General features: G+C 40.4%; 1 protein-coding gene across 1 annotated transcript in view; it reads left to right on the forward strand.

Annotated features, from left to right (window-relative positions):
- Positions 1 to 21,845, forward strand: part of PDE3A (phosphodiesterase 3A) — a 342,193-nt gene that overhangs the window by 285,239 nt on the left and 35,109 nt on the right. Inside the window, exons 3-5 of the mRNA XM_040968076.1 lie at positions 14,468 to 14,725; positions 17,020 to 17,174; positions 20,270 to 20,398. Coding sequence (XP_040824010.1) covers positions 14,468 to 14,725; positions 17,020 to 17,174; positions 20,270 to 20,398 — 542 coding nt within the window. The remainder of the gene's footprint in view (positions 1 to 14,467; positions 14,726 to 17,019; positions 17,175 to 20,269; positions 20,399 to 21,845) is intronic.

Consider the following 21,845-nt stretch of genomic DNA (forward strand, 5'->3'; position numbering starts at 1 on the left):
TTTTGTTCTCTGATCTCTGTCTTCCCTGAGCTGCTTCCTCTGGACTGTCAGCTATTTGAATGCAGCATCCTGATTCATTGATCTCTGAGGTCCTAGAGTGTGCACGATCCCATTGCCCCACCGATGTACAAGTAATAGTTACTGAATAAATGAGCAGAAATGGATGTGGTCCCAGTGCCTGCATGCTACTGTGTGTGTGTGTGTGTGTGTCTGTGTGTCTGTGTGTATGCGCGTGCGCCACTCCCTAAGTCTCCCTAAATACATTTTTTCTTTCAGTTACAGTGATCTATCATTGCAAAACAGTGTTTTCTGTAATGGAAAACTGAAAAAGCAAAAAAAAAATGCTGATGTATCTCCAGAAAATTCATTCTAAATACATACAAAAAATAGAAGCAGAGCGAATCTTTTGCTGAATGGGTCACCTGCACATAGGAGGGCAACTTTCCTTTTTTCTTTTTAAAGATTTATTTATTTTTATTAAAAAGTCAGATTTACACAGGAGAGACAGAAAGGAACATCTTCCATCTGCTGGTCACTCCCCAAGTGGCTGCAACAACTGGAGCTGAGCCCATCCAAAGCAGGAACCAGGAGCCTGTTCTGGGTCTCCAACATGGGTTCAGAGTCCCAAAGCTTTGGATCATCCTCTACTGCTTTCCCAGGCCACAAGCAGGGAGCTGGATTGGAAGTGGAGCTGCCAGGATTACAACTGGCACTCATATGGGATCCTGGCACATGCAAGTCAAGGACTTTAGCCACTAGGCAATGGTGTCGGACTCTAGCACAACTATGAATGGAAATTTCAAACAAGTACAATAAGTAGAATTAAGAGCCTTCCTTTTAAAAAATGTTTTTAATTTAACTTTAAAAGCAGACTGAGTATGTCTGTAGATACAATTCTAACAATATGATATTCTTCTATTCCCTCCCTCCTCTTCCCGTCACTCCTTCTCTCTGTTACTCTCTCTCTCTCTCTTCATTCATTCTTGGTTTTTGAGATAACACCTTTCAAATCTACATTACCATAAAAGCACTTGATGCTGAAGCATTTCTCCTGAGAATTAGCACAGCAGGTGTAGCATGGCCTTACCAGTGTGATTCTGAAGGACACACACAAAGCAGCAATTCTCAGTAGCCAGGAGGAGTTTAACCCGATCAGAAGGGTCCAGGGTGAACGCCACCTCCGCAGTCTCGGGATATTCTGGAGTTATTCTGGAGAGCTGAATAAAGAAGGCATCCCTTTGCCAGAGGAGTATTTTGAGAAAGCCAAGACTTTAGCAGAAAAAATTGCACCCTCTTCACCAGAAAGTCCTTCCTTGTCATGACAGTGTTCTTGCCCATGTCTGTGATCAAAACCAGCTCAGCTGTCTGAGGGTTTCAGTGCAAAGCCTTTCGGCATCCACTTTTCAGTCCTGCTTCGGCTCCTACTAACTACGCGTTTTTCTCTTGATAACGAACACTTTGACCATGGTTACATTCTCAGGACCTTTATATCCTGGTGAATGGACTAAGTGGCTGACATCACATCCATAAGAGTCTTGAACTTGGTGTGGTTTCTGCTGAGAAAAGGAAGTTCAAGTACTTTCCATTCTCATCTTTTCATCCTATTTTTCTGTGATGTTTTGGGGGGAAGGTGGGGGAAAGTGACCTTTGTACCAGATATACAGTTCATGTGAGCTGGTTGAGAGGCTGCATCACCACTTACAGCATTGTTTCTTTAGAGAAAATGCATTTAATTTACAAGTGCTCTTTTTATGATTTGAAAACCTCATTAGCTTGTGGCAGTTTGATTATTTAGAGAAAATGAAGTTAAATGAGTTTTTAAATATATTTATGAAATGCTTAAGATACTCTACTAAGTTGGGGATTTTGTGAGTAACCGTTCCCTTGATGGTTTCCTTTGTTGGGGGCTAATACCATGACATGTTAAAAAGAAAACATTTCACAGGTCACATATTGTTATGAGACATGCATCTTTAAAGAAATTTTGGAAGCAATTAGAAAACATTAAAGAATAGAGAAGGCCTGTTACAACAGTAAATATGCCACTGCTTCAGCATCCGTGTGTATTTCCGGTTTCCAAGTGCAGGAGATTGGCCATCCTGAGGCCTTGATGCTTTGCTTCCGGGTTCTTCACATTTCAGCTAGCCTAGGTGATTGACCTTGGTCAAGTCTCTACATGCCATACCTTCATCTTCCTCTAGCCCAGCGTACTGCTGACTGACGTCATCTTGCTTCTCAGACGACTTTCATCACTTAATTGCCAAATAATAGAATTAGAAAATTGAGCTTTTCCTTGATGTGCATCGTCCTTCCTTTTCAACCTTATTTTCTGCTAATAAAAAGCAGAAACTGGCCGTGCCTGCGAGTTAGCTAATGTAATCCTGCATCCAGCTGTGTGAGGCTTCATCACACTCCCCGACTTCATGCAGCTTCTTCTCTCCTCCAGGGACTGTCTCTAGACCCATGTTTCACTGTGACCAGAATCTCCACTCCAGTTGGCTTGTTTTCTTTCCTCTGGCAGCTCTGTCCTATGTTCACTTGATTAACTTTTCATGTGAAATGTGAGCAGCACTAAAAAAGTATCTGAGCTGCATGGGAGGGGATTGACAGTCCCCAGCCTCTGTCCAGCCATCAACAGACAGCTCTTTCTTACTCCTATAAAAAAGCCTTCCTCCCCTTTGGTACTGCAAATGTTAACGTTGTCCATCTTATGTTCTCAACACTTCACCGAGTAAATAAGTCTGCAAGCGTTTTTGCTTTGTGCTGTCCCACTAGGCCAGGCCTCTCTGCATGAACTCTCAGAAGCTGGGCTGAGGCCATTCTCAGGACCAGGGTCTCAATCCCCATCTCTCCTTGAGGCCAGACGCATCCACGTGGCCATGGATTAAGGGCGTATCAGGGCGGTCCAGGGACGATGCCATTCTCTGAGAGTTGTGAAGGTTTTTCCTTACAGCCCTCTCTTCTCTTCCTGGAACTTTGTCCTCCTTGTCTTTCCATTGTCATCGCAGTGTTTCACAGCTCACTCCCTCATCAGTATGCCCCAACAGCGTTCATGCTTGATGCATGCCCAGTGAGTGTTGGGACCCTGTCTCCCCTCTGGACCTGACACATCTTTTCCTTCCATTCTACAAGCAATTCTCCTGATATATGGCTTCAGGCTCTTCATGTTGTTATCTTTCCTTCACTGCTCTGTGTACTGACCTGTGGCTGGCAACCTTGAGACTTCCCTGAAATTGTTCTCTTCCTTGTTGCCAGTGACATGCCATGTACTCACTGATAGGCATTGTTCAGAGTATCCAGATCTCTGAAACCTTTACCTTTTAGGATCACTCCTTGCCCTTTTGATTACAGTCTTTCAGTTCTCAGCTGTTCCGTCCTGTTGTCTGTAGTCACCTTTTCATCTGCCTGGCTTTTAAAAAAATGTGCCAACTTCTGATTTCTCTGTTTCACAAACACTACTGTTAGTGAAATGTCCACCTGTATGTCACAGGTGCCTAAATGCATATTTCCAGTCCACATGTCTCTTCATACTGAAGTTGAATCATCCCATGAACAACCAAGTACGTGTTGTACAGAGGGACATCTCCAGAGTGATCCCTTTGCCTTTGATTTGTAACTTGATGGAAGCTTTTTAGCTACTCGTCTTCCCAAACTATGAGTTTAACAGCTCCACTCTCCCCGCACATTACTGATAATGTCACTGCTCGGCAGGTTTTCCTCACCACCCTTGGTTATGAATCAGATCTCTTGAGTGTGGCTCAAGTGCTTGCCTTGATCTCCTTGCTCAAACTTCTTCAGAACTTTTTCCCATTTGAAGCTCTCAGAGCTTTGTTCTCCAAAGGCGTTTGTTCTTCAACTAGAGGCTTATTAAGGAGAATTTTTTCCAAACAGTACTCATCCATTTACCCTAATCTTTTCATGTTCTTTTCATGACTTTTCACATTACAGAAACATGTGGAGTATTTTGAATTCTCTCTGATAGTTTCACTGTACCTGAATGGTACTTACTCCAGAATTAGTTTGTTAAAAATGAATTTTGTTCCTGACTCCAGTGTCGAGTCTGTTTTTTTTTTTAACAGAGCTTGTGTATTTTCCTAGGTTCCAAGATTAAGCTGGTGAATGAAATTGGGTGTTGTTCAATTTTCATTGATTTAAGAGGCAGAGATAGACAAACTCCCATTCACTGACTGACTCCCCAAGTGCGCGAGATTTTAGGGGCTTGGCTGAGGCTACCCTGAGACCCAGGAACTCAATCTAGGTCTCCTGGTAGGTGATGGGAAATTGGCTACGTGAGCCTAGAGACATTATTGTGGTGATGAATTGACAAGGTATTAGGGCAGTCCAGGGAAGCTACTCTGCATCGAGAATAGGAGAGGAAAATCAGTAGCATCAGTAAGCAATATTTGCATACAAGACTGGAAAGACTCTCCTGCTAAAAACAGTAGGGATAAAGCAAATACCAGTAATGGCCATCAAGACCATCGTGTTCAGATACCAATGTTTGTTGTTATGAATAATGACAGCAGTAAACTGTATGTGGAAAATGTAACATTCCACATGTGGCTGTGGGTCATGTTTTCTAATGCAGCCAGCCCGTCAACCTAGAGAAAAGGGAGCTGTGTCATGACCTCGCAGGTAGAGCCACCTCTGAAATGCCGGTTCTTCACATCGACATCAGTTCGTATCCTGGCTGCTCCATGCTAGTGGCCTGGGAAAAGAAACAGAAGATGGCCCCAGTACTTGGGTACCTGTCACCCACATGGGAGACCCCAGTAAAGCTCCTGGCTTTGGCCTGGCACATCCCTGACCACTGTGGCCATCTGGGGAATCAAAGAGCAAGTGAAAGGTCTCTTTATCTCTCTGTGTCTCCCCTTCTCTTACAATAATTCTTTCAAATAATCTTTACAAAGCAATAGGGAAGGAAGCAGCTAATGTGTGTAATTTAGACAAGTGATTGTTTAATGTCACTTAAACTGTGATGCTGATGAATATGGCACGATTTTAATATTTAAAGTAATTTCTACCAATACTCATATGTAAATAATTCCCTTTTTAATTTATTTCTGTTCTCTGAGAAAAGAAACTGAGCTCGTTTTTAACCAGAGAGCCACACTAGGAGATTTTCTTTACAGAAGAAGAATACTGCCATCTGTTGTTCACTTAGTTGTAGGCTAAGCAAACAAAAGCCTGCAATTGCTGTGTATTGGAATCCTTCAAATGCAAAACACCGCCCAAATCCCATCAGTTTTCTGAATACATATGTATTTCACAAATTCGCAGTTGATGCTTAATAATTCAGTCATATTAGAAGATCCAGTTAAGCTCTAATATTTCTTCCACCCATAGAGTAATGCTTTCATTTGGATGGCCATTTAGACAACCAAACCATGTCACATTCATCTGAGAGCAATCACTGGAGTAGCTCATGGCCTACATGCTTCATATTGTTGCTGCCTTCTCTTCCAGTTAGGAATAAGAGAACTCCATCGTGAAAGAGTCACATATAGCTGAGATGATCTTTTTGAGTTCTTATTAGAGTAAGCAGTTTAATAAGTATGTTTTAATTAATGGAATAATAAAATAGTGTTCTACAGTAATTGTCAATTTTGAGTTGTGGAATGAATTCACTGGTGTTTGGAAAGCAAATAGAAAACAAGTGGAGGGAGTGTCACATAACTCCTGATATATTTCCAGGTAGATTGTAGGGAAGTCTGTGAGGACCTGAGACCATATGCCATGTCCTGTGGGTGATTCGAAGGACTCATTGAACATAAAAGGACTTCCAGAATTTTAGTAACTGCTGAAGTTCGCTGTGTGTCAGATCAGAAACTGAACCTTCCCAAGGTGGTGCTGGAAAGCAGTTTGGTGAAGAGCCCTATGTATTTTCCTTCTACCATGCATGTATATTCTCTTAAGGAAAAAATCCAAATGTAAACTCATATTCCCTGCCAAAAAATTAAAGTAAGCAAACATCTGTTTCCTTACTGTGGCCTGTAGCCAAGGTGCAGCCTACAATGAGTTACTGCAAAATTTTCACATGATTTCATTTTTTAAAAATTTCCCAACCAATTTGAAGTCTAAAATTATAAATGGGCCCTATGAAAAGATAAACAGATATGCAATTTTGTTGGCTCTGAGGTCAGAACCAGTATGACACCCAAAGATCATTTCATCAAATCCAACTTATCTTCTGAAGTAATTCAGCACATTAAAGACCATGGTACTATTTCCCACTGTCATAAACAGCCTGCTAGAACAGGATTTGGAGGGATTGCGAGTAGAAAACCATACTGTGGAGATGCAGGAGGTGAAATGGTTTCTACAAATCCACCGGGCATGTTTTCCCAGCTCTGAAGACCAAAGCTGGATAAGGAAAGTCCCAGTGACACTCCCCTTTTTATGTGTCATCTCTTGAACTGTTTATTCCTCTGTTTTCCCAACTTGCCTTTGCATCCTAAGAATGTTCTTCCCATGCTGTGGGTGCCTCCCAGGGTGACTAAACAGAAAGAAGAAAAAAATAATCAAAAATACACTTAACAATGAAGCTGACATGCCTGCTGGTAGAATTCTTTTCACATAGTGTGTTATAAATCATACCAGTGCAACCAACCGTATTAACTGAAACCAGGACTTTTGTATAATTTCTTTTTAGACCTCAAAGTTAATCTCAAAACGATGATTGTGTTTTGGAGTAGGGAGCACAGTCTTTGAATGTATTTGCTCAGAATAAGAAGTGAAACTTTGGAGGGCTTTTTGTTGTTGATTTTACTGTGTTATTTTGGTTTTGTTCTTTGTATTTATTTGCAGAGGAACCCATGACCCAGAACATGGAGGGTGACAAACCCTTGCATGCACAATAAGAACCTCTTGTACATGCAATGATTTTCAATGAGCTGCTAATGCTGTTGATCTATAACATTAAATAGGTGCTTTAATCCAAGAACTACTTTTCTTGGTTGGTTTGTTTCTGTATTCTTTTTTAATATTATTATTATCCTCATAATTTTATGATACAGCTCCATAGGCTCCTGGGATTTTCTTTATCCCTCCCCCCATCCCCCGCCTCCACCGTGTCCCTATATCATTACTAAAGTATAGTTCTTCATGTCCAAGAACTTCTGCCAAGACCCTCAATTAGATCTCAATTAGTTATCGTTAATACTGTCAACTAGGTATGGTTATTAAGTATTTAGAGATGAGGAATATGAGGAAAAAAGGTGAAGGAATTTCTCAATATTAAGAGATCTCAGATTAGGTCACAGGCAGTCTGATAAGAAATCCTGTTTCTTGAAACACTTCATGTACAACCTTTTAAAATAAGCATCTGATCCTACTCTTTATAACTTTACTTTCCAACTTCTTACATGTATAATATGATAAATTAAACATACAAGAGGAAAACATTTATTTGTATGTTTTTGCTCCTTGTATGCTAACTCATAAGTGAAGCCTCAAGAAATGGGAATAACTTTGGTGTAGCTACTGGATTATGCCTCATTTCAAGTGAAAGGAAGCATTGGGTTTAAAAATACTATAAATACTTGTAACTGACATAGTTGGAAATTTTAAAAGCTCTTAGAGCATGGGATTATAGAAATGTTATGTAAATTTTCCATACATCTAGTAATATATATTTTAAATTCAATACCTCTGGAGTAAAAAGCTGTTCAGGCTTTAGCATATCTATTGCTAAAAGTCGAATGATCTGCTTTAAATGTATGTTCATTGTGAGGATCGGGGTTCCTACTTTCAGAACGTATCATACCCATATTCCATTGCAAATGCATGGCAGTTTGTTTCTTACAGTGGACATGACTTAAGAGCTTGAAGGCAGTTGTAGTTGAAAATCATTCAAGAATGTTCTAATTATTTTTAAAAAAAAAACTTTTTTGCAGCTCTCTCCCAATTGATTCAGTGGAAATGAATTTCAGTACCTCACTTTTCTGAAATTTATGTAAATATATTTAACTTAGTTTTTTAGGAAACACTTCCATTTGTACTCACATATCATTGTTTTATAGATGGTTCATTGGCATACGTAATTTACAGTAACAATTATAAATAAACAGACCTGACCAAGCCAAGCTGACGCCTAGCAAATGTGAAGTTCAATGACTGGGAGAGAAGTTGTGGTAGTTTCAGAGAACACTCTGTTCCCAGTGAGCGTTCAAGGTACACTAGGTGTTTTACCATAGGCAGTAAACAGCATCAGTGGTTGAGTAATAAGCTGTAATGTGTTTATTAGACAAGATGAACAAATGGAAGCTTTTCTGAAGTCTGCATAATCTTAAAATCTGTTTTAAAAGAGTATAAAAGGCTTAATGATGTCACTAAATCATTTTAAAAGCATTCCCTTCATTCTTTGACGTGTGCATGCATGTATTTTATGTGCTGAAATGAATGAAAAAGAGCCAGTTGAGATCTCTGGTGTGCTATAGAATCCCTGGGGTTGGTTTTGGAAACCATCATGACATCTGAAAAAAATTTTTTGAAGATTTGTTTTATTTTTATTGGAAAGTCAGAAACACAGAAAGGAGAAAGGAGGAAGGTCAGAGAAGAAGATTCTCCATCCATTGATTCACTCCTCCAAGTGGCCACAACAGCTGGATTTGAGCTGATCCAGAGCCAGAAGCCAGGACCTTCTCCAGGTCTCCCACACAGGTGTAGGGTCCCAAGGCATTGGGCCGTCCTCGACCGCTTTCCCAGGCTACAAGCCTGGGAAAGTGGAGCTGCCGGGATACAAAGACACCCACATGGGATCCCAGTGCAGGCAGGGCGAGGACTTTAGCCATTAGGTACTGTGTCAGGCTCCATCTAAAATGTTTTACTGTGATCCAATCGAAACTATATGGTATTTGCTTTCTATCAAAGTTTTCCTATAGACATGACAGGGAAGGCTCATGGCTTTTGATTTTCCTTCAGTAAGGATAAATTAATTTCTAAAGCAAATGACACAATAAATGAATCACTGTGTCAGAACACCTAAGAACTGTCACATTTACAGAGAGGGTTACATTCAACCTACTTTATTACATTGTCAATTATGTTTCCACTAAAAATATGTGGGAAACAGATCTGTGACTTGATAGTACCATCTTCACCTCCAAAGGAAATTTATCAAGAAGTGATCCTAGGAGGCTGGTGCAAAGGCTCAGTTGGCTAATCCTTTACCTGCAAGTGCCAGCATCCTTTATAGATGTCAGTTTGTGTCCTGGCCTCCCCACTTCCCATCCAGCTTCCTGATTTTGACCTGTGAAAGCAATCGAGGATGGACCCTTGCACTCATGTGGGAGATACAGAAGAAGCTCCTGGTTCCTGGCTTTACATCAGCTCAGCTCTAGCCATAGTGGTTTGAGGGGTGAATCACTGGATAGAAGATCTTTTTCTTTCCTGCTCTTTGTAAATCTGCTTTTCCAATAAAAGAAGTAAGTCTTAAAAAAAAAAAAAAAAAAGATGCTTGGGCCTGGCGCTGTGGCCTAGCAGCTAAAGTCCTCACCTTAAACGCGCTGGGATCCTATATGGGCGCCGGTTCTAATCCCGGCAGTTCCACTTCCCATCCAGCTCCCTGCTTGTGGCCTGGGAAAGCAGTTGAGGATGGCCCAAGGCTTTGGGACACTGCATCCGCGTGGGAGACCCGGAAGAGTTTCCTGGTTCCCGGCTTCAGATTGGCACAGCACCGGCCCTTGCAGTCACTTGGGGAGTGAATCATTGAATGGAAGATCTTCCTCTCTGTCTCTCCTCCTCTCTGTAGATCTGACTTTGTAATGAAAAATAAATAAGTCTTTTTTAAAAATGATGCTTGGCAAGTAGATCTCATGATTGAGACCCCCCAGAAGTGTTTTGAGAATGGGTCCTGCGCTCTGGCTGCAAGCTCCAGTTTCCTCTGAATATAGATTCTGGGAATCAGTGATGTTCCAAGTGCTCAGGTTTCTGTAACCCATATGAGAGACCTGGATGGAGTCGCTAACTGCCTGACTGTTTCTCAAGCTGAGAGAAATTGCAAACATTTGAGGCTTTCTCTGCTCTCTGCTTCCATCCCTCCTTCTCCGTTTCCAGGGAGGAAAGTACTCCAATTTCAGTGTCCTAGCACCAAAGTCATCAGTGCAAAAGCAGGTTTTCTGTAATCAAACTGGTGGATCATATCTAATCTAGTACTTATGTTTAATGGTGAATATATGTCTTTCTCATCTCTTATCTAGAACCCTGGACAATCTAGATCATCCCAAAACAAGGCTGTGGTCTGTTGTTTGCCACAGAGTTCAAGGTGCTGCCAACCCAAATCAGAATGTCTATGCACTCTCTGGGAGGCAGTACTGGTGGCTCACATAGCTGGGTCACTGCCACGAATATGGGAATCCTGGGTGGAGTTCAGGATTACCTGAGTTATGCCCTAGATGCTGTGGGCTTTGGGGAGTAGCTCAGCAAATGGGAGCTCTCTGTGTGTGTCGGGGCCTCACTGCATTTCACATCCATCCTTGGAAGATGAGCAGATCAGATGGTGGAAGAGAGAGATGCTTAAAAAAATAGGTGCATGGAAACCAAGAGAATTAGTTATTTTTGGTGTGATTTATAAAAGTGCACTTTCCTCCGTTGTTTATCTGACTTAAATTCCAGATTTTCTATTTAAAGGTTGCAAGCCTTATTTGGTTGTCATTTAAATAGTGTCTGGGGAGCCATACTTACATTTTCTTAAATGTTAAATATAAATATTTCTGTTACAAGCAGAGGCCTGTGAAGTCAAATGTTTTATATTGTCAGGAACTTTTATTAAAGGAAAAGATTTGTTTGATGGTCGGCACCATAGCGAGACAACTGTAGTTTTTTGCTTGTTACAGCTCATTCCTGCACTCGGAGATGATTTTAAAGCTATTTAAGGCTTTTCTTAAAAGCTGCTTTCATGTAAATTTAATCTTCAATTTTCAATATCACTGTATAAGATTTCAGTGTTATTAGTATGCTTAGAAATCTAATGTTTTTACGTAAGTAGGCATAAAAATACCCTTTGTGTGAGTCACTAACTTTTTCCCTGTTTTGTATGTGATTTTTAAAACTCTGGCAACACAAGCTGATATGGTGATATGGCAAGTTAAGACTCTGCCTGCAATGCTGGCATCCCATTTCAGAGTACTGGTTGACATCCTGCTTGCTCTACTTCTTACCCAATTCCCTGCTAATATACCAGGAAAGGCTGTGGAGGTTGTCCCAACTTCTTAGGCCCCTGCCACCCACATAGAAGACTTGAAAGGGGTTCTGGGCTCCAGGCTGTTGCAGTCATTCGCAGAGTGTACTAGCAGATGGAAGATCATTTTGTCTCTTCCTCTTCCTGTTGCTCTACCTTTCAAATAAACAAACACATAAATCTTACCAACAACATCAACTCTACTAACAACCAAAACCCCTGAAATCCCTAAGAAGGTGTGTCAGGACATGCCTATGTGGTTAAAACTGGCACAAGTCCATTGCAGCAGCCTCTCTTTCTGCCCTCTGGTATCTACTGTGTGGTTCCACTTGGCAAGCAGATGGTAAATAAATCTGCATTTGGGGTTTTGATTTCATGGCTCACTGAAACCTTTCCATGTCAGAGCCAAACAATGATGATACCTTCTTAGGTGTGATGTAATTGCTGACTGTTACGCAACTGCATTTTTGATTCAGAAAACCAATAAAGCAAGGATCGGATGTCATAGGGAGGTTTCTTCCCGTTGGTGAAAGGATTCACTTTCGATTCTTTGCCAGTTCCCAGAGGGATAATTTGCATCTTGTTGGCTTAACGTTGCTGTTGTTTTCACTTCCTTTGCTTTCACAAAATCTATAGGATGGTAACATTGAAATACATGATATGTTTCTTATCGCAATTGCATGTTACACTAACACTGCTCATATACAGGAGTTGCTAATTTCTTTTTTTCTGAGTATGCAGTAAATACATTTGTTATGTAAAATACAGCAGATTGTTTAAAAAGATCATTAAGAAATTAGAGAATTATAGAGATATCTTTTCACCAATAATTTTAAAATGCCAATTTTGGTGTTTAACGGACATTAAACTTAAAGGCTTACATGTACTAAGAATTTTTTTAAGATTTATTTTTATTTGTAAGGCAGATTTACAGAAAGGAGAGAGAAAGCCGAGAAATGGAGAGAGAGAGAGAGCTTTCATTCATTGACCTACTCCCCATGTGACCACAAAGGCTGGAGCTGGGACAGTTGCAAGCTGGAAGCCAGGATCCACCTCTGATACTTCCATGTGTGTTTAAGAACCCAAGGACTTTGACGATCCTCCACTGACTTCCAAGGTCATGAGGAGGGAGCAGCATCAGAAGTGGAGCTGCCAGGGCTCATACCAGTGGCCACATAGGATGCCGGCACCACACCAGGGGCTTAGCTTTTTGAGTTTTATTTATTTATTTATTTATTTTGAAGAACAGATGAGCAGAGAGGAGAGACAGATAAAGATGCACAGAGAAAGAGTGTGCTGCTATTCGGTGTTTCACTCCCCCAAACCCACAGCAGAGTAAAGGTCAGGGCTGAAGCCACTAGCTCAGAGCTCAATCCGGATCTTCCAGGTCGTGTCTGGGGCGCATGTGTTTCTATCAACACCTGTCCCCTGCCCAGTGATGCGTTAGCAGGAAGCTGGATAGAAGTGAAGTAAATAAAGCTGGAACTAGTTATTCTGATAGGATGTATGCACCTCCCAAGTGGTGTCTTAACCTTAATGCCAAATTCTCAACTCTTCTGATAAACATCTTACTGAAAAAACTTGAGAGGTGTAGACACTTGGCACAGTGGTTGAGAAGTTGTTTGGGACTCCTGTATCCCAAATTGGATTCTCTCACTGAGTTCCAGTTCAGCTCTGATTCCACATTCCTGAAGGCAGCAGGTGGCGGCCCAGGTACATGTTTCTGTGCTACAAGTATGTGAGACCCGGAATAAGTGCCACACTCCTGGCCCCAGACTAGTCCAACCATTGGGACTGAACCAGGCAGGAGAAGGAAAGCCTTTCTCTATTACAGATAAAAAAATAAAAAGGAAAAAGCCACAGGGTTATTACATGTATATTTACCATAATTGAAGATTTATGATTGCCAGTAAAGTATTAACGGTTTTATACATATAGATGTATGTGTGTATAGTTTATGTATTATAATTTCTTTAAGAATGACTTACTCACTGATTTGAAAGGCAGATTGATGGAGACAGGAGAAACTAAAAGAGAATGCTACATTCATTGGTTTCTTCTGCCTATCACCACAGCAGTCATGGCTCTGCCAAACCAAACCCGGAGCTTTACCCATGTCTCCCAGTGTGTGGCAGAGACCCAACTATCTGAAACATTTCCAGCTGCTTTTTCAGATATATTGACAAACAGCTGGATTGGAAGTGGAGCAGCCAGGACTTAAACCGACAGGAATCACAGGCAGTATTTTAATGTGCTGTGCCACAATGACAGCCCTGCATATATTGTTGCCTGTAATTACTTCATGAGTTAATGCAAAAGTCATGGCATGTAGTGTTTACTAGCTTGCCAAAGTCCATGCCCATTGGAAGTGTCCTTGTCAGGAGTCAGGACATAGATCCAGAACCTGCACACCTGGTCACTGACTTGGAGTGGACGTGGGTGTGTAGTACATCGCACCCTGACAGCACTCCAGTGTTGACCATCATTGGCACTTGCCTTTAGGCGGCATTGCCCCTGACCTCCCTGAGTCTTGCCTTGTATTCTCTCTGGCCAATAGCATAAACAGCCTTTCTGTTTGCTCAAAGTCTCATTTGTCCTCTCAGTCCAGAGTAATGGCTCCGTGATGCTGACTAGTTGGGCTGAACTCAACAGCTGTATCACAGAACTCTAGCACTGAAATCCCCAACTGCATGAAGAGAGATATATTGTGATTGTGAATATAAACTGAGTAATTTTAATTATTGAGTAATATTAGTTGAATGAATACCACATACTAGGTTCAAGTACAACATTTAAACATTATTAAAATTAAAATTTCATAGCATATTATCATTTTCAGAATAAGATTTCTAAATCATATACAAATATTTCAGATAGACCATGAAATGTATATTATGAAAAAGCTGTGTATGGATATCAAATTATATTGGGCCAATAAGCTTTTAGTTACATTACTACATGAAGTTTTTCAAGTACTTTCATGTACACGTTGAACTCTTTTTAAGGAATAAATTGATACAAATCTTTTTTCCCCCAGTTCTCTGAATTTGCTTTTTGGAACTAATATGTATGTATTGTTCATCTCTTCAGATTTGGTCCACCCGTCTGCTAAGTTATAGCATTAAAACAATGTGCATTGAATGTAAAGACATGAGACACGATTTGATTTTTACTCAACAGAAACCCCAGGCGGGCCACTCTGTTTCAGTGGCCACACCCAGTGGACCTCTGTGTGTCCGCAGAGTCGGGCCTGGGCTTCCCTGACTTTGGCTCGGTTTTGTGTCTCAGTCTTCAGGAACCAGTATCACTGTGGATATTGCTGTGATGGGCGAGGCCCACGGCCTCATTACTGACCTCCTGGCAGACCCCTCTCTGCCACCGAATGTGTGCACATCGTTGAGGGCCGTGAGCAACCTTCTCAGCACACAGCTCACCTTCCAGGCCGTTCACAAGCCCAGAGTGAATCCAGCCGTTTCCTTCAGTGAAAACTATACTTGTTCTGACTCCGAAGAGAGCTCCGAGAAAGACAAGCTGGCTATTGCCAAGGTGAGTGTTGACTGTGTGGCCCCTTAAAGAGCTCAGCTTCTGTAATTGTCTCCTTCCTGGCAATCCAAGCTCATCTGCCTTCACACCTGTTACTAGGGATGATGTATTGATCACAGGGAGAGAAATCAATAAAAGCATAAACAAACTCCTTACACTTGGCAGCTTTTTGTAAATGGAAAATGTCCTTTTTGGTATTCCCTTATTTGTTGAAGCTTTGGGAAGGTCTCACTTGATGCTATTACATGCCACATTCTGTTCTAAGTGATGACAGGTACCCACTAAAGATGTCAGGCAATATTCCCACTCCATTCTAGTGTAGATTCTGTTTAAAACATGTCGACTTCTGTTGGATTACTTAGGATGAAGTCCTTCAGAACACCTTCAAGGCTTTCTCAGATAAGGCAAGTTTGGAATTCACCACCATTTTAGTTAATTGTTGATGATTTAAAGCAAAAGATGGCTGCAGTGATTTGTATTTATTTTTGCCTTACAACTTTGACTTCGCTAATATGAGATTCTCTTGAAATGTGAAACTTATTAAACTCAGAGTTTACATTCCAAAAGTTCAAATTTTAGGATTTTTAAGAATAAGATCACTGAAGTAGTAAATTCAGTGAAAATATACTTAGAAGCAAAACAAAACAAAACAAAAATCTTTCTAGAATATGAAGCATTTCAGATAAGGGGTGCTCAGCTTGCCTAAGATATGAATTCCATAGAAGATGTGACATTAAGGTCAGTAAAAATTAGTAATGTTAATGACTAAGACATCTAGGTGCACTCAACATACTTGTTTAGTTAGAAATAGTTATCCCCTACAGCCAGCAATCTTGAGGTATCTCTTGAATGAAGAGAATTCACCTAGATACTTAGGAAGCTTGCTTCAAACTTAGGGCTTCCTTGAGGAAAGGCATTCCTAACAATGGTATGCCACTGAAGACAGGGAGAAAGTCAGTGACTGGTTTCCTTTGTGTGTCCAAAAACAGAGATGAGATCAATGACAGAATTCAGGCAAGAAATTTGGTCTTTGCTGGTGTTTCGCTTGCACCTGAGTTACCTGCTGAGAAGTTGATTCATATCTTCAAGAGATGCTGGAGGGAATCCAGTATCAGAGGAACAGTGGCACTCAGGATGCTGTGTGTTTCAAAGCTTGTCCTAGCATAGAAAAACAGAATGTGTCTTTGTAAACTGTGCCTACATAGTTGATTTGCCAGCCATTAGTCCCAAATAAAAGTCAGCTAAGATTCTATCCATTGTGATTGTTGGTGGCAAAACTCTAGGATAATACCCTCACTTAGGCTGGAAAGCGAATACCCCAGACTCATGTCTCAATCTTGATAATGCCTCATTTCTCTCTTAGATTATAGCAAGAGAAGAGGTAATACAGAAAGGGAGCATCAAGTTGGCAAGCAAGGTCTTCAGTTAAGAGACTGTGATGTTGATGATTCTTGCATGTCTTGTTGTATGAGTCACAGTAACTTAAAGAATTGTACATTCTATAAAAAAAATACATTCCTTAACATACCTTCTATCACTCATACACCAAGACAGTAAAATCCAATCCATAGCATTTGGGACTGGAGACTATAGAACAAGGTGATGCAAGATAATCTGTGTCAACAACAGGGACTTCTGGTTTAGGGAGCAGGAGAAACATTGTTCATAGTAATATAAAATGTATGTGTGGGTAAGTAAGTCTTGCTTAATCAATACAATTATGCAATTATCCTAGAAGTAATTCTCATTCATATGGCTCTAGATTTGAATAAACTTTGAAATCAAGACCTGCAGATATGATTTTTACTGTATTCCTTCATTGGACCAGAGAATGGATATCTGAGTGATCAAAACTGGCATTTGTATTTCTATGTATTTACTTATTTCTCTGAGATACAGAAAGTATGTGTGTTCTTAATGTGCAAATGCATGCAATGGGCAAAACTGAGCTGAGTCAAAGCTAGGAGCTGGGAACTAAATCCAGAGTTCGCTCAGGGGTGGCCAGAGAGCAGGTACTTAAGCCGTCACCTCTGCATCTCAGGGTGTGCTTAACTAGGGAACTAGAGCCAGGAACAAGAGCAGGGAATTGAATTCAGTCACCCTGATGTGGCACAGGGTCATCCTGTCCACTAGACTTTATACACACCACTGAACAGCCTGATGTTAGGTAACTGATATTCAGCCAGTGTGAGCTAATCAATTCACTTATAATTTTAAACCTCATTTCCTTCTGCACTATTACATAAATTTAGTGAAATAAAAATATGTTTGCTAATAAAATCAACACTCTCTCCTAGCGCCTGAGAAGGAGTTTGCCCCCTGGCTTGTTGAGACGAGTTTCATCAACTTGGACAACTACCACCTCTGCAACAGGTCTACCCACCTTGGAGCCTGCACCAGTAAGGAGGGACCGTAGTGCCAGCATCAAACTGCATGAAGCACCTTCAGTCAGGTGAGATGATGTTTCTCCTGGTTTCATGTCTCCTAGGAAAGTTACTTACAAAAGGGAGTTGTACAGTAAGCAAAAGGGAAGCCCACCCAATGAGCAGGATTCTTTAGTCTCTAAGGAATTCATGGAAAAACTAGGTGGGAATAGTGGTTGTTTTGCTAAAAACAAAAAACAAAAACAAAAACCTTGAAATGCATGAATTATTTTTCTGTAATACTAACTTGCAGTAAGGTTTGAAAACCCCTCATGCTGCATGGATTTCAACCATTTTTAAATCATAATATATTTACCCTTAATTCCATTTTGCATGAACATGTTGAAGTTCCTGTGTAGTTGGTGAGAAGCCAGCTTTGGAAATGGGAAAGGTGTATGTTTTCAGTGTCAAACAGTGTAAGGATTAACACTGGGAAGATTGCATTTGAACTCAGTTATATGGACTTAAATAAAAAAGGAAAGAATGAGTTGCCAATATAACCTTGGATGAAAAGAGCTGAGCCCGTATTAAAGTAGACTAGATTTTCGCTCGCCATGATTCATACCAAGATCTGTAATCAGCCTTATATCTGCAGAGTAAGATTGCCCTGGCCTACTAAATCAGCTGCCCCATAGGAGAGGCACAAAAACATGTGACCAGGTACACCAGCATCCCCAAGAACTATCACAATGAAGAGCACCTGTGAATGTTCAAGCATTTGGTGACTTAAACTTTATTCAGTGTATTAATCTGAGTTTTATAAAAATAGCATGAAAGCTGGAATTACCAACACTAAATGAGAGACATTGCTAAGATCCAAAAAGAATTTTGAAGAAAGCATCTACTTAATGAAATAATTTTACATGGAGCTTTTGTACTTATCCTTTTTGATTCGGAAGAAAATGACATTCCTCAGTTGAATTAAATGATTATGAAGACCCTTGCTGTATGATCTCAGATTTGTGAAACATACGCACAGTTTATATGATCTCCCCCACTTCATGACCTGACACATGAACATTAATCACATCCGTGTTGAATTACATGATAGCAATTTCAGCACCATGCTGAGATGGATTGATAACTGGAAACCTTTCCATTCAAGATAATTTTTGAAGGTATTATTTTTGAAAAGCCAAGATTCAGAGACAGGGTGAGAAGCACACTGAGAGGTCTTGCAACCATTGATTTCCTCCCCTAGTGTGTGCAAAAGCTGGGCTAGGCTGAAGCCAGGAGCCAGGAGTTTCATCTGGGTCTTGGGTGTCTGTGGCAGAGGCCCAAGTGCTTGGGTTACCTTCCATTGCTTTCCTGGGAACATTGGCAGGGAACTGGATCAGAAGAGGAGCAGCCAAGACTTGAACTGGGTCCCATATGGGATTCTGATTTTGGGAGGTGTGACCTACCTCACTTTGCCATAATGCCAGGCCCATTTCAGAATAATTCTATGATTTCTGCATGTTATTGCTTTCTTGATGGAAAATTTGTATTTCTCCCATATTAATTAATGTTCTGATTTCTGTAGAATGAGAAGCAGAATTAATTGATTGTCTCATACATAACTGTGTGATCTCTCTGTCTTGTGAGCTGGGCTTTGATAAAACCTCTAAATGCCATCACAGAAGAGAATGCTTCCTCACAATTGGAATCAGAAGATTCTGGTCCTTATTTTTTTAAAAGGATTGATTCATAAATTTCAAAAGATCAATGGTAATTAAAAGTATACATAAAATTTCTTAAGAAAATGAGTAACATTCTCATTTTCTTAAGAAAATATGGTTTTGCATATCAGTCCAGAGCCTGCCTATTTGATTTGTCCTTTTGCCAACTTTTTGGCCATAGCCAAACAAATGGTTGGTGATACTTGCCACTCATGCCTTCTCAAATATTTTCTTTTTTCCTATTGTTTCTTCTGGCCGTATCTCATTCCTCCTCCTTTTCCTCTTCTTTCAATGAATGAAATGGAATTGGGAGGTGACAATGGAACCTTCATGAAAAAGAGATTCCAAAAACATTTTTGAACTGAAATCCCAAGGATTCTCCCATTCTGCTTCTGAAATGCTAAGACAATTTTTTTTTTCTCAAGAGACAAGAAATAGCACAGGATTCTGCTTGTTCTCTTTCTCCTAAAAATACTCAAGGATGTCTTGCCCGAGTTTTTTTTTTAATGGTCTATTTTACAGCTGTTAATTTCGCTGTCCTGCAAATAGTCCTAATGGAAAGTATGACATTTTTACCCTTATGAAGAAATGTCCAGAATTCAAGCGCTTAGGGGGAACTCATATGTAAGTAAGTGTACCACTGCAAGGTGCAGCTAGCTTTACCCTTGATCTTAAAGCAGAGCTAACATCTTCTTTACTTAGCAGACCTATTGCCATGAGTGCAAATTGATTTCCAAACAGATTCCAATTTTCGCCGTGGAATTTTGTACCTGTTAGCTGTTTCGTTGCTTTCTCTCTGTATTTGCTTTTATTTGGGGGCTCTATGAGAACTGCAGGAATCGAAAAAATAAAAGCTGCAAGTAAAAGGGCCACCACTTCTAACCCTTGGGATATCCTAGGTCATTTGAAGGACAGTCAGGGACACTGGCCTGGAAATCACAAGACTCTTGGCCTCCCTACAGAAATGTGTGTTGCGGTAAATGTGTGTTCACAGTGGTTTCGTCTTTCTCTGGTAAAATGAAATCATAAGTAAAATTAAGAGGAAATTTTTACATTAGAGGAAATAAAGTTTATGTTTTTGCAAAAAAAAAAAAGTTAGAAAACTGCATGGATTTTTATAGCTTCTTTTCCACGATCTTTTTCAAGATCCTTAGACATGGTTCTCAAAATCTTTTGTACAACCCTCAACTTACCTTTCTTTCTTTCTTTCCATGATTATTTGGAGACACCCTTGTAGAAGCAGAAAGTTATAGCTGCATAAAGAAGAAAGTTACCTTTGTTCGTTCATTAACCAAGTATGTGTGGTGGCCGCCTACATTCCCGCCACAGGGTTAGGGTTATGGTTTTGTCACTGCACCTGTACCAGTACCAATATGTCTTGGAAATGACAGTTGAGTTTCTGGCAGTATTTGCCCCGACAGTGGATGACTGGTGTCTTGTTTTGTCACTCAATCCTGTTGCTGCAGTGCCGTTACTCCTGACTCTTGGAACAGCCCAGCGATGATGACCCTCACCAAAAGCAGGTCCTTTACTTCATCGTACACTGTGTCGGCAGCGAACCACGTGAAGGTGAAGAAGCAGAATCGACCAGGTGAGTGGCTTCCTGGAGGAAGTGCTCACCCACTGAGCTCTGTGCAAGCACCTCACCTTGGGTGCTGAAGTGTCCCCAGGGTGTCCTACACTTTGGGTTGACTGTTCTAAAAACTAAAAACAAAATGCTGTGGTGAGCATCTGGTTACGTAAATTTCTACTTTCTGTGGCGATAATGTTCTTTCAAGGCTGTTACATCAGTTGCTTCAACTTATTGCATGCCTGGGAAGTTAATGTCACCATTAAAAATTTAAAAATTTGTTGAAAAGTACATTTCAGGGTGGTATTCATGTGAGTTGGAGCAGATGTTTTACAGGTAATCTGATCACTAATTTAGATGTCAACATTAAAATGAAGTTCTAGGTAAAGCAAAATGAATTGTGGAAACATGACCTGTTTGATGAAGGTCTGGAATTTTCAAATTGAGTCACTTGATTGTCTTTCTCCTGCAGTCCCTGCTTAGAGACTTGGGTGTTTGTTTTAATCACTTGGGAGAATTAATTCCAGGGTTTGAATTCTCAGCACAATAGAAAACTTTCATAGGGTTTTTAGCTGTTTTCTGCTTATTCTGTATCTTTAGCACTGAGCAATTCTCAGGGAAAAGCTGTCCCTTTGCACTGAGATATGAAACGTTCTAGTGCTGGCTGTGGTGGTGGCCCCAGACTCCAATTGCTACGTCTTCAGCCTTGTGACATTGCTAAAAGCCCTGCTGGCTTGCTTCCCTTACAGTCACACCCTTCAGCTGAATATGAGGCCTCTTGTTCCATGCCAGCAGTCAATAAACAATGCTCTGAAGGGGAAAAACATTCAGCGGAATTTGGGCTCACCCTTCTGAGATTCTCTTTTACCTGGAAACTTGGACCCTAAGAAATGGGAGCTTTGCTTTGATAGTTTTTCCGTTGTGTCCTAACTGTGTGCGTCTCTATTTGTTCTCAAAGAATCACGAGGTTACATTGCTCAAATGACAGGACCAAATTGCTGCCCATTCATATGAACCCAGGATGTAAACAGCTTCAACTCTTCGATTAAACGTCATAGATTAGTAGACTGGATTTTTAAAAAATCTGTTTGTGGCCTACAGGTGACATACATCACCAGCAAAAATCAGCAGAAACTATATCTCATAGATTTTGATGGATCTTATTTTTTTAGTTTCATCTCTTCAAAAAAACTTTCTTATTAAATCATTCACTGACTCATAGATCATACAGTAGCATCATTCTCTTCAAGAAGGTTCTTGATTTTTATTTCTTCAGTGACACATTAGTCATTCAGTGGCATATTATTTAACTTAATGGTGTTTTAATTTCTTCTTCCTATTGTTGATTTTGTTTCGTGGCTTTTCATATAAGGGGATATATAGTAAATGTGTAACGGAGACTATCATATCTAGTAGCATGTTATTTAGCTTCATGGCATTGTAACTTTCTGTTTTTCTTCCTGTTGTTGATT

This window comes from Ochotona curzoniae, unplaced genomic scaffold (genome assembly GCF_017591425.1).
Source record: "Ochotona curzoniae isolate NIBS_2020 unplaced genomic scaffold, NIBS_Ocur_1.0 contig_1482, whole genome shotgun sequence".
Lineage (NCBI taxonomy): Eukaryota > Metazoa > Chordata > Mammalia > Lagomorpha > Ochotonidae > Ochotona > Ochotona curzoniae.